Source organism: Pholcus phalangioides, unplaced genomic scaffold (genome assembly GCF_987345545.1).
Source record: "Pholcus phalangioides strain wild (caught in Gottingen) unplaced genomic scaffold, Ppha-v1.0 ptg000015l_1, whole genome shotgun sequence".
NCBI classification, from domain to species: Eukaryota; Metazoa; Arthropoda; class Arachnida; order Araneae; family Pholcidae; genus Pholcus; species Pholcus phalangioides.
The window spans coordinates 76,110,112-76,123,929 of record NW_028301608.1 but is presented as its reverse complement, the minus strand read 5'-3'; the positions used below and the strand labels follow the sequence as shown (position 1 = coordinate 76,123,929).

The window sequence follows — 13,818 nt, the reverse complement described above, 5'->3', positions numbered from 1 at the left end:
ATTAAATTTTAATAAAAACCAACTTTTGCAATTTAGTATTTTATAACTTAACTCAAGGAAATATTTTGTGTCAGAATTTTTTTAATGTTATTATTAATCCTATAACAAAGATGTTTTCTCCAGTTACTTTAAATCTTAATTAGGATCCTATTTTGCAAATCGATGATAAAAACTAGGCAAAAATATAATGTGTTTAATGAATTATAATTAATGCAGCTAATTAGCACTGATTAATAATATATAGGGTGATAACTAAAGTTCTGATTTCAAAACACAGTAAAATAAAAACCACTGGTCAGAAAACAGAATTTACATGAATGTTCCCAAGGCAATGGAATTTTGTATGGCAATAGGGAAAAATACTTAAAAATATAAAATAGCCAATGCTGTACTCGTCAAGCACGTGTAAAATTCACTCACAGAATGGATATGATAGCCAGTCAAGGCAAAATGACAATGCAATTGCCATGGCACGATTTCGTAATTCATGGGAACATCACAAAAATGAAGTCATTTAAACAAACAACTACAACTTAAGCCCCTTTCACACGAAGCGGATGTGGGTCCGCATGCCCTTTCACATGAGTACTAAAGATGCGGATTAGTTTGAAATTCGTGCATAAAAACTATTTTTTTTGCGATTATTTTAATTATTTTTCTCCTTCACCCCCGATTCAGTGCCTAGAGGCATTCTTTGGTGGTTTAATTCTAGAGCCACATAGAATATGGGTATAAAGATGTCTCCATTCCGATCCTCACAAGTAGTCGATGGGAAAAAATGTCTTAAAATATTTTCAAAAGATTTTGAAAAAAAAACCTGTCTTTTCAGAAAAATATCCAATGTTCGAAAAATCCAATCCAAAAACATCCGAAACTAATATGTTCCTAAAAAAAAAATTCAGGAGATATGAAAGAATTTGCAAGTAGAAAAAAAAAGGAGGGGTGGAGACTTTCAAAATGTCTGTGCTTACAAATATTCACATCACAATTCTGTCTTAGGCCGGGATTACACTATAAAAGTTTGTTTATAAAACTTGAAAAATGCAACCAATAGGCCGATCAGTTAAGTTCGCTCGAATGTCACAGATATGTTTATTGGTTACAGTTTTCAAGTTCTATAAAATAATTTTTAATCAGAGTTTTATAGGGTAATACCAGCCTAAGTTTTGTAGAAGCTCTTTGACGGTGGAGTTCGAAGCCGGGGCCTCGCAACGCAAGCCCATCACTCTGACCACTCGACCACCACAAAGTCCAAGCAGAACTTTTTTTTTTTCTTTTTTCAAACCGAGCACAACTCAGGTCTATTGCCATAGGCAATTTACTACCTAGTGAGTTGTGCCGGAAGTGTGTGTGTACCTAACAGTCTGAGTGCGTATCTAGTGTTGTGTATGATTTTTCAGTGCTGCCATCTATATGTCAGAAGTGAAGTGAGTGATGTGTAGTGACTGAATATTTGTACTGTTTGTAGGACTGTTGCTCTCTGTGGCGAGTTTTTTAACTGGGAGATCAGCTCGCATTTGCGTCTCGAAGTTGGGAACCACAGAAAACCAACTTCAGCCGACCACCACTGTGGTGATGGTGGGGCTCGAACCCGGGTCCCTGCGATGTGAGTCCGTCACTATGACCACTCGACCACCACAGCGGCGGTGAGGCAGAACTTTTTTCTTTTTTTTTCAAACCGAGCACAACTCAGGTCTATCGCCATAGGCAATTTACTACCTAGTGAGTTGTACCGGAAGTGTAAGTGCGTGTACCTAACAGTCTGAGTGCGCATCTAGTGCTGTGTATGATTTTTCAGTGCTGCCATCTATATCTCAGAAGTGAAGTGAGTGATACTTGTGTTGTTACCAGTTCGAACGTGCCACTAGTTCCGAACTCCCCGGGAGAGTCGACTCATGATCTCACGTTCGGCCACCGATTGTTGAGTTGGACAGTCAGAGCTATCTTTCATTATTTTACGTTTGGGAGCACGAACAACTAAGTCCCTTCAAGCAAGGTTTCACTTCCGTGGATAAACGCAAGGACTAGAAGCAAAATATCGCAAATCACAACTTACGTCGGAAGCCTCCGCTTCGGAGTGGGCACTTTAATCAATCAAGCAAAAGCCCCCGCTTACTGGAGCATGCTTAGGGAAGTTAAGAGTGAGCATGACCATGGAGAACGAATGAATGAAAAAAATGTATCCAATCCTCCCCTTCATCGACAGGTGAGGCAGAACTACATGTCATCCTAGCAACAATCAAGGAAGCAGCAAGAAGGAAAGAACATGCTAACATAAGAACGGACAGCCTACTAGGAATCATGGCCATCCAGGAAACAAAACATCAGACAACCAGGAAAATTAGAACATTGCTTCACAGACACCCGAACATCAAAATCTCATGGATAAAGGTGCATGTGGGATTGTGGAACAATAAGTAGGAAGACCACCACGCAAAGATGTCACAAAGAATGGCAGCATCACAAACGAAATTCGCTTGCCAGCATCCGCTGCCAAAGCTAGGCTATGGGGTAATATGATGAATTGCCAAATAGCCAGGGATGACCCGGAGGCTTCGGGAAAGTCCATGCATAAGATCCTGTGTCACGTTAAAACATGGAACAGCAAGTGGTGCAGAGAACTGATTATGTTTGTTACTGGACATAGCCCATTCTCTGCTAACCTCAGAAAGTTCAAGTCCATCCCAATGATCACTGTAGCTGTGGTGAACTTGGAACAAATCTTGCAATACTTATTAGCCATCTCCTGTTTAACACCAAGAATATTTTCTTAAGAACTACATGAATGACAACAACCCCATTTTTTTTTCTTAATGACCTATATGCAAATCTACTCTATAATATAAAATCAAAAACCCGAAAAGGGCCTGTTTCTAAGCAACCGAAATTAGTGACGATTTTGTGTTACACAAAGCTGTTACGTTTTTGGTACGGAAATCGATTACAATTTCGGGTGAAGTTTTCATTTAACTCTTGTTGATTCATTTAACTCTCTTGATGTTTGATAAAACTTACATCCACTTGTAGGGAAGTAAAAATTAGTCACATAATCTAAGCTGGGCGTAAAAAAAACAAATCAAACGTTATCAAACAAACAAATCAAACAAAAATCAAAAGTTTACAAATCAAACAAACTAGCATACATTAAAAAAAACAAAAACCTCATGACATTTTGTTGACTCTGTTTCTGTTGACTCATGATGCTGTTTTCCTCTAATTTTTCAAGAACCCTACACATTTTTTCTTTCAGTGTTTTCAGACGAACTTGCCCAATTCCTATGTCTATACAAAGTTTTTTGTCTTTTTCCCCACTTCTATCATTTTCTCTGCAGTGTTCAGCAGTTTTCAATGATGACAACTGAATTTCCAACTCCCTTTCTTCTACTTTTAGTCTTTGATTCTCATCTGGTCGTGAAACTTTCTTATCAAAAGTTTTTGGTGCTGAAGTCTGTCTTGGTACTTCTGATATGAGCTGCGAACAGCTTTCAGAACATTGGCATCGACATCAATATCTTTAGCATTTTGAGAATGACTCCACTCCTTACTTTTGAATCAATGCTGAATTATCTTTCATTAATTCTGGAATTATTTCCTTTAGTCATTATCGTTTCTTTTATTAATTCTGGAATTTTCTTTCAATAGTTATTTTCTTTATTATTATTTCTTTCATTAATGCTGGAATTATTGCTTTCATTTATATTTTGGAACTGAAATTATCTCTTTCATTTATATTTTGGAACTGAAATTATCTTTCATTAAATTAGAATTTTTCTTTCATTAATTCTGGAATTCTTTCTTTCATCAGTGTTGAATTATCTCTTATCAATGCTGAATTATCTTTCATTTATTTTGGAACTGAAATTATCTATATTTCATTAATTCTAGAATTTTTCTCTCATTAATTTTAGAATTTTTCTCTCATTAATTCTAGAATTTTTCTCTCATTAATTCTAGAATTTTTCTCTCATTAATTCTAGAATTGTCTTTCATTAATACTAAAATTAGTGCTTTCATTAATTTTGGAATTTTATTAATGCTGGAATTATCTGTTTCATTAATTTTGGAATTATCTCATCGATGCTGAAATTATTTCTTTCATTTATTGTTTTAAACTCCTATTTATGCCATAAGAAAATAACGGGGGATTGTGTGTGTTTTCACCGAGTCTCATGATCCTCTGACGAATGATGTTGCGGATGACATTATCAGCACTGCCAAGGCGAAGGCCGCTGACGTCATACTCCCTCCAGCTCGATGGTGCAAACAGCGCGTCCGTATTTCAAGATTCCGAAAACCAGTGTCTTCTTCGATTGGTTAAAAAACCCCGAACTTTTTTTAGCTCGAAATACGGTTTTTTAATCAATCGGAGACGACGTGGGTTTTCGGAATCTGGATATACGGACGCACCATGTTCACACCCAAATGCAGGAAACCTTGGCAGACATGGCATCTTGGTGAATTCTACAAAAAAATACTGGAACATACACAAAGGTTCTCTATAACAGTGCTTCTCAACCGCAGAGTCCTGACACTAGTCACACCGGGCAACGAGTCGCAGTTTAATTTTCCCCATTAATTTCTTGTTAGTTGTGTACATGGGCGGAGATACGGGGGGGGGGACGTCAAAAGAAAGGAGGAGTCAAAGGTGGAGTCAACTGATCTAATGTATATATGAATTGACACATCATCATCATCGTGCCCCCCCCCACCCCAGACTTCCAAGTCTATCTCCGCCTATGATTGTGTGTATGGCCGGGCCTTTCACTTACACAAAAGAGATTCACCGGGCCGCAGGCTTACAAAGGTTGAGAACCACTGCTCTATAAGTTACAGTAGCAACGCCGAGGTTGACGCGACAGCATGACTCAAATGACGTGATCGAAAGCAAAAGTGGAAGAGCGAAATTTCAGAGAACCACGATTGGTGCAGAAGCACCAAATTTTCTCGGAAAATCAACATTATGGCACACTATGTAGCAGGAATCTAATGGCACAGCAATTCCACCCCAGTTTATAGCTTCTGTTGCCCCTCTCCCAAGGACCATTAAATCATCTACAGAGGAGGGGTGATATTGGCCATATGGTAGGGTGGGAAACACTAACCTACACCTGTTTGGAAATAGTGGAGGTACACACTGTTTTGGGGGAGGTGAGGCAAAGGCATTGTGGTTGAATGTTCCGACTTTCCATTGCTGAGCGAGATGTCCCCTTCCCCCTTGTCAGGAAAAAAAATATGATGAGGGACTGAAATGAAAAATAAAAACTTCTTTGTTAACAAGCAAAGAAAAATGGAGAGAAATTTTTGCCATGAACACAATTTTGGAAAAACTGCCAATCTGGCAACTCAATCTAAAGCAACATCCCCTGGTTTAGCTCAGACTAAAATCTCCCCACAGCACAATGCTTATGTGCTGTGGGGAGCACAGCACACTTTCTGCATTGGAACAATTTTATTGTTCTCAATGAAAAAAGTCCCAGAATCCTTTGTGTTACGTTCAGCAAAGGTTACCTCAATAACTAGCTTATCGCTTGAAGGTTTGTCGCCAAGATGGCATTATGCTGTCATCCCTTAAAATAAAATTAGATTGGTAAAATGATATGACCAATTAACGATTTCGCTTTTACTTAGTCTGCTCATGCAGCAATATTACCATAATATATAATTTAATAGTAATGTAACAATGATAATAATAATGACATATAATATCACAACACAAAAAAACGTTTCCAATTACTTTATTAGTAAATACGCCTGTAGGCCGAACTTCTTTCGGGCTAGGCCGCCTCGCTATGCTGCCCCCGGACTGAAAATATCAACTCTGTTTTCACCACAACCAGAAACCATGGCCCCCACATGGGCAGGGCTACAGAAACATAGCTAAAGGAAAAGCGCGAGTGACGGAGGTCACGTTTTCTTTTCGCTAAAAAAGTGGAAAAAGTGACCTAGGCCCTAAAATACGTAATAAAAGTGACCAGCTTCTAAAAAAGTGACTTTAAGGGGAAAAAGTGACGGAGCATTTGCTTGAATGCAACCGATGCACCTATTGGTTGAATTTTCAACTTTTATAAAAGATCTTTTATAAAACTTTGTGATCCCGGCCTTAAGCCCAGATTACACCATAAAAATTTTATAATAATTCTTTTAAAAATGCAACCAATAAGCTGATTGGTTGCATTTGCACGAATACAATCAAAAAATTTATTGGTTGCTTTTTTTTTAAGAAGTTTTATAAAATAATTTTCATAAACCTTTTAGAGTGAAATCCCATCCTTAGATTAGTCACTTCTGAAATACAAAATTTCATTTTTTTCAGTTTGCAGACTGAATATCAAGTAAAATATACTTGTAGGTATTGGGGAACCACCAAAAATATTCAAGTGCTTGGGGGCCTTCAAACGTCTTAATCCGGCCCTGAGTGAACACCGTACGTGGATAACATTGTTTAATAAAATTTAAAAAAAACAAAGTTTAAAAAAATTAAAAGATTAAAAATTTAAAAATATAATAAATATTTAAAATAATTTCAAATATTTAAAAAGAAAAAAATCAAAATTTTTTAATTAAAGTTAAAAGTTATATAGTAGTTTAAAAGTATGTAGTCAATTAAATATTTGTAATGAACAGATCGGCTTATAATTTTGGTCCCGTCAGTGGCCGTTGTTGACAAGTTTTATTGTATAAAATTGTAAAGTATGGACAAAAGGCAGTTAAAGTTGCTATATCTCCATTTCAGAAGGAAACGGAGGGATAGAAGTGTTTGGGTACATCATATTTGATGAACAGGGACCTTCATATGGTGTTTTTAAGTGTATTTATGACAAATAATTAAAAAAATTCAGTGCACAATCATCATTAAAAATTAGCCAAAGATGCGGACGAATTCACTCTGTATCTGCATTGTGTGAATAGCCCCGAATAACCCAATTGTCAAAACCTCAATGTGTGGATGCGGAGCCCGCACTTAGGTTTTGACAAATGCAGACAATGTCCGGACCCGCATGAACATTTCCTAAGTGCGAAGAAATTTTGGCTCGTCTGAAAGGCTCAGTATATTCCAATTGTTAAAACTTCTTCCGGACCCACATCTGCTCCGTGTGAAAGGCCTCTTACACAAGAAATATTAAATATGTTGTCCACTCACCATGTTCTAACTGAGGTGAAAGAACAAAAGTGCTTGTTCAACAACAGATTAGAGTAGTCCTATGCCATGGTAATGATGTGGATGTGCTTTCAATTCACCAAAGTTTGCAATCCTACCACTGCTCATAACATTTTGGGGTATCCCCAAAGCCAAAAGTTGTGCAGGTATCATGTCATATTGTTATTGTCAAAATGGTTCTTCAGCAGCTGCTTTACTGGTGTCGCAATGTGCATCTTGATAAAAGTTGTGCTATCCACCAGGGCTGGACAAATCGAAAAAAATTTAGGTGCCAGACAAATTCATTACGAGCGAAGTATGTTTTTTTTCCCAAGAAAAACAGTTCAGTGTAGTGGGTGTTTTTCTACTTTACCGGGACTTTATGACCCATTCTCATGTTGCAAGATACATTATTACAAAATCAAAAAAAAATTGTCTTGTACTTACACTTCATTTTAGAAATGATGCATATAAAATTTTAGGTGCCAAAACCGATTTTCTAGTCACCTCAAGCATCTGGGATTTGTCCAGCCTTGCTATTCACACATTGATGCTGTTGAAGTGACGAAATGATATGGTTGCACTGGCCAAGTACAGCATTATCTACTTGTACATTTCAAAGTTGTATTTTTTTCTTTCGCCAAAGAAAATTCCATTGCTTCATGCAATAGATCCATGCAAATTTTCAAGACATCCTGACCAGTCATTATTATCATGGGCGGAGATACAAGGGGGGGGGGGACAGCATCAAAGGTGGAGTTGACTGATCTAATGTATAATAGTATATATAATATATAGCTCAAAGTATACATGAATTGACACACACACACATCATCATCGTGCCCCCCCCCCCAGACTTCCAAGTCTATGGTTCTTATTCGTGTTTTGGAATCAGAACTTTAATTATAACCACCCTGCATATAGCTGATTATTTTTCATAAATCACTACTGTATATCCTAAACAAACTGTGACCCAGTCCATATTCGAAGGAATTTCTATCTGAAAATTATTTTGACGGATCACCAGCCACTTCACGAACCGGCGAATTTTGTGCTTTTACTGCTGTACAGTAGAACCTTGTTAACTGGTGGTAATGTTGAAAATACTTAAAAAGACCAGTGCTAATAATTCAATATTAAGCCTGGTGGCGATATACACTATGAGATGTGCTGCTTCCTATGGAAAGAAAAAGGCTGTGAGGTAATGTAACTACTAGTACACTACACTAGTCTTTGTCTTTAAGGAGCAGCTAGTGCACTGGTCTTTGTCTTTAAGGAGCAGCTAGTGCACTGGTCTTTGTCTTTAAGGAGCAGCTAGTGCACTGGTCTTTGTCTTTAAGGAGCAGCTAGTGCACTGGTCTTTGTCTTTAAGGAGCAGCTAGTGCACTGGTCTTTGTCTTTAAGGAGCGGCGGATTAAAAGACTACCTGCCCTTAGCATGCCAGTGATGTCACTACTGTTGCTGCTTCTTTGTGAAGGAAAAAAAGCCTATGAGATAATACACCACCACATATTTAGATGTTTGATGCAATCTTTATTCATGAATTTGCTTGAGATAGAGCATCAAAATGTAGCTCAAAGTTAGAAAATGAAGTAAGAATGAGTAATTTTGGTGCTGTATGTAACTTTAAGCAACCAAAATATTTGATAAAAAAAAAAATTTATATTCAGTTTTTTTTGGGGGTTTTTTTTTGGAAAAAACCACTTACATTATCTTACAACATTTAAAGATATACCATCAGAAAGTACCCCAAGAATAGAAAATGTGGTAAGAATGAAACATTTTAGCTAATAATGAACCAATATGATATTTTTTATGAGGAAAAATTATATTTAGGTCACTTTGGTTTTTTTCAAAAAAAAGTTTAAAAAAATCACATAGACAGGTTTTTTGTGGTTTTTTACCACTTGGTTATAGTGCCGGACTCGTGATGCGAAAATCCGGGTTCGAACCCCACAGTGGTGGTCGGCTGAAGTTGGTTTTCTGTGGTTCCCAACTTCAAGGCGCAAATGCGAGCCGATCTCCCCGTTAAAAAGTCTCGCCACAGAGAGCAACAGTCCTACAACGGTAGATCATTCAACCATAACACTTCACTCATAGTTAGTAAAACTGGGGGCAGCACTACACATAACAAGCATTACACAGGAACAAACTTTACGTCAGATTGCACTACACGTACACGCACATTCCCGCATGTACCGATTCGTTGGGGGGTTCCGCGGGGGGGGGGGTTGCATGTGTGGTGTAGCAGTAGTAGGTAGGGGCTCGGGGATCCATGATGTTCTTAAGTCAGCCACCTCGTTGGGCAATTTGCCTGTTGTGGCGTTGTATTTGTATTTGTTAAACCATATGGTTTGAACCAAACACCCTAACCAAAGACAAAAGAAGGTTGAAAAACAGAGTTAGAGGGTAAATGGTCTATTTATTTTTATTATTTTGGGAGGAAGTGTTCAATATTTTATTTTATCAAATTTTCCATTTTCAATATTTTTATTATTATTTTGCGATGAAATATACAGTAGAGCCTCAATTAACCATGTTATGAAAACTTGAATTTCCTGTTCAGCTCTTCTCTATTTGTGTTGTTCTGTTGATTTTTTTTATTGGTTACATAAGATTTTATGATAAAAACAAACATTTCATAGAACTGGATTTCTTCATTATTTTACATAACTGCTCTTTCCCCCTTGTCAGAGCTGCATTCCCATGACAATGTGTTGAAACTGCAGCCCCCATATGCACACATAAAAACCGGAGATTGTCATGGGGCAATCTGCACTTCATGATTTACAGCCAAGTACAGGAAATTCCAGGAAGTTAGTAATTCTTTGCAACTGAAAGATAAGGCAAAAGCCTGATATAACTTTGGATGCTGTTACGTGACCGGATGGTTCATCGGCTAAACCAGTATTATTTCTTGTTTGTGTCATTCTCTTAGTACATTAGTAGTGCAGAATGGCTGACAGGAAAAGAATAACAGTGTTTTTTGGTGTGTTCTATGATGATCATCTCCAACATGAGCTTGGATAATCGAGGCTCTGCTGTATTTCTGTCATCAATGAAACCCAGTGTATTAGTAGTGTGGCTATCATTCAGTAAGTGTAATTCATTAGATTTTTTGGCACGGATAATATGAATACATCCAGTGTAGTCATTTTAAACGGGTAAAATACATAAATGCTGCTTTTTTTCCAATTCTGCTATTGCAGATACTTTTTTTTTACTCCTGTCAGTTTAACTGAGTTTTTCGAATTATCAGAGTGAACATTTTACCCCCCCCCCCCCCCCACACACACACACACACACACCAGCCCGGATAATCAAGATTTGACTGTTCATATTTTTAAGTGAAAAGCAAATTATTCACTCTTTGTTTTTTAACCATATATCTTTTTTTAATTTTTTAACAGAACGGACCAGAACAATTCATTTGTCAGAAGTGAGTGACTGACCTATCGTTATTCCCTTCCAAGTCGAACTTTGATAATTTAAACTTCTATAAATTTTAATTTTCAATAAAAAAAAATTATAAAAGTCATCTTAATTTTTTCATATAATATTTAATAAATATCAATATACAATTTAATATAGATCAAAGTTCCTTCTCTTGAGTTTTCAAAAAAATTTTCATTTGAACTTAAAACAATGCCAATCGCAAGAACCTCAAAATATAAAAGTTGGACTCACCCATCAACACCACCAAACATGTAAATGGTTTGAAAATGGTTGACATGAGGAAAGAAAAATAACAACAAACTGCTTACCTCAGATAACGCAATGTTTTTACCGTGCTCAAATTATCAATGTCTCCAAGCTCTGCAATGTGGTTGTTTGTCAAAATTAATGTTTCTAAATTTGGAAGACTCGTTTCCAGATTCTCTCCGATACGACTGGAAAAAAAAATGCCATCATCAATAAATTGAAATATATAATATTTTGAAATAAATTTAAAAATGAAAATAAAATTCTTACATGGTATAATCGAAACATTTGCTCTTAGCAACTGACATAATTTTCTTCTCAACTGTGCCAAATTTATAAGATATACAAGAGTAGTTTTTCATTTTTCAAAGTGTTTTATAGACCTAAATTGAAGATAGAGATTAAAAACTCTCTTTTACAGACACTTGAAGGACAAGAAAATTTCTCTGTGGAAGAGGGGGGTGACCGTAATCATGGCCCCCACAATAGCGGGGCTGACAGGGCTCTAGCCTTGGGGCCCGGGACAGTTCCCATAATTTTTTTCATTTTCACACGCTATAAATAAACTATAGAAGGACCCATGAAAAGTCTGAAAAGGGGCCCGCAAAAGATCCCAGCCCAGGGGCCTTGCTCCAGGATGTGGGACCATGACCATAAGAAATATGATCCTATATGCAGTTCATTTGAAAATAAACAAATAATTTTGTCAATGTAAGATATGTTTGATGTTGTAAACTTACATTCTGTGCCAACCACAATATTACAAATTGACAGCTATATTTTTAATGTTCTAAGAAAAACATGTTTGATAATTAACGTAATAACTATGGTATTGGGCTCATTTAATATGCTTCCTAAAAACATTAGTAATTTTTCTACGAGTTTAATAATCTGACCCTCCTCAGCAGTTGAACTGCTAAAATTGTTACAAATTTTTAATAAAATCTGGAGAATCAAGAGAAAACTCAACTAATTTATTTGTAATGTCAAGCACATGAAAAGAAAATCCAACTTATGCAGGCTTGGGCTTTTGATATCAAAACCATTTTTAAAGTGACATGTATCAAAAACTGGTTCAAACTGTCAAAAAAATTGTTTAAATGGTCAAAAACCTAAATGAATGTGCCCCAAACCAGTAGATGGTAACAGCATACTGTTGGCGAGCGGCTGTCACCTTGGGTGGCTACACATGCAACTCAGTGTCATCACAACGACCAAACTGACAACATGCAGCTTGTGAGTCATTTCCCCGCTCATAGTTACAGACGTGCCAACTTTTGGAATCCAGAGATTCTCCCAAAGAGGGTACCCCCCCTCCCCCTAGGCACTCATAGACTCTGTCAAAAAAATTCACAAAAAAAAAATTCCCGAAATTTTTTTTTTAATCAATTAAGAAAAAGGTTCCATTACCCCTCCCCCCCCACCAAGGCAGGTTTCACATTGCCCCTGAGCAGAATATAATTCCATGTCAGTATTTCCATGCAGAGTAGAGAAATCACATCTACATACTGTTTATAAAACATGAGTGTTTCCTTTCATGGATGCTATCAGTAATTAATAATCTTGGGTATATGAACTCTTAAAAGCTTTATATAGCTTAAAGTTTTATATTTTCTTTCTGACGACATATTTAATCAGAGGAAGCAATTAAAAACCTCAAGATACAAAGCTGCTGACGAAAAAAATTGTGTTTACCGTATGGCTGTTAATGGAATACACTAATGGTTATACAGGAATTTTGACAACCAAGGTTATCCTGCCGATAAATGCTATGTAAACAAAGTCACATCTTTGCCAGTTGCTTAAATGCGGTCACCAAGACTTTTTTATGGCTGCTCGAAAGAAATGACCACAGCTGACCTCTATGAGTGTTTTCCCTAATGACGACGGTAGTCGTTGACATCACAACAACGTGAAAGCTCGCATAAAATCTCATTTTCTGCCAAAATCTGGAGAAATTTTAACAAATCCGGAGAGCAGGAGGAAGGATGAAAAATCCGAAGTCTCCCGCCTAAATCCAGAGTTGGCAGGTCTGTAGTTACAATAAAATTCATAGTTTTTAATTGTATCTTGACTAGTTCCTTTATTTATCGATGGTTCACTCAGCAGAATATACAGTTTCAGTTACTTCGGACTCATTCTGAAAATCACGGCACAAGGTCATGAACAGAATGCTTTGAACGAAATGGAGACACTTACTTTTTTGCATGTCACAATGTTTTATTTTTAAACACTAATTTATATATATATAATTACAACATACATATACATAATTACAATAATTACAACAAAATATTTATTATAATTTTGAGTTTTTCGATGTACAAAGAGTCTAAAACAGATATCTATATATATAATTTTATATCAGGACTATTGAATAGTCTTTAGTTGCTAACTAGGAGAACACCTTTCAATTGCTTCATTATTAGGACTTGAAGGAAACGACTAGGATTAGAGGCTTAAGGTCCAATCCGCATCTTCTCGTGGTGCAGCCTGTAAGTAGCCCTGCTTATCATGTGGTGAATGGATGCGGATGGACTTCCTCCAACCTGCATTGGCCAGTGTGGAGGATTACAGCCAAAAACCCTCTAAAATAAACATGAACTCTGTCTTTGAAAGCCCTCAGTCCCTGGCAGTTCAAGTGTCCCTGGTTACGGCAGTGATTAGCAAGACATGAAGACAGAGGGTGCTAAGAATCTCTGGGTTTGACCAGGCTACTAATAAACAAACCCTACTTTCCTAGCTACATTATAGAAATTTAGTGCATCGCGATTGGCCAAAATGAGTGATGAGCCATTACGTCACTCATAAGCATACACAGAATTTTCTCAAGGGGGTTCTACTTTTTTTCCTTCTCAAGGGAGGGGAAGAGTCTGCCGATCATAGATCTTGACCAAGTCTAGGAATCCCCACAGGAAAGCAAGTCCTCTGACACCAGGTTGTCCACTCAGTAATGAACATCAGCATACATAGCAAGA

General features: G+C 37.0%; 1 protein-coding gene across 1 annotated transcript in view; it reads right to left on the bottom strand.

Moving 5' to 3' along the window:
- The window catches only part of LOC149076708 (U2 small nuclear ribonucleoprotein A'-like), an 82,758-nt gene that overhangs the window by 43,867 nt on the left and 25,073 nt on the right, over positions 1 to 13,818 (bottom strand). The window contains exon 4 of the mRNA XM_089244332.1: positions 10,903 to 11,028. Within this exon, the coding sequence (XP_089100458.1) occupies positions 10,903 to 11,028 (126 nt within the window). The remainder of the gene's footprint in view (positions 1 to 10,902; positions 11,029 to 13,818) is intronic.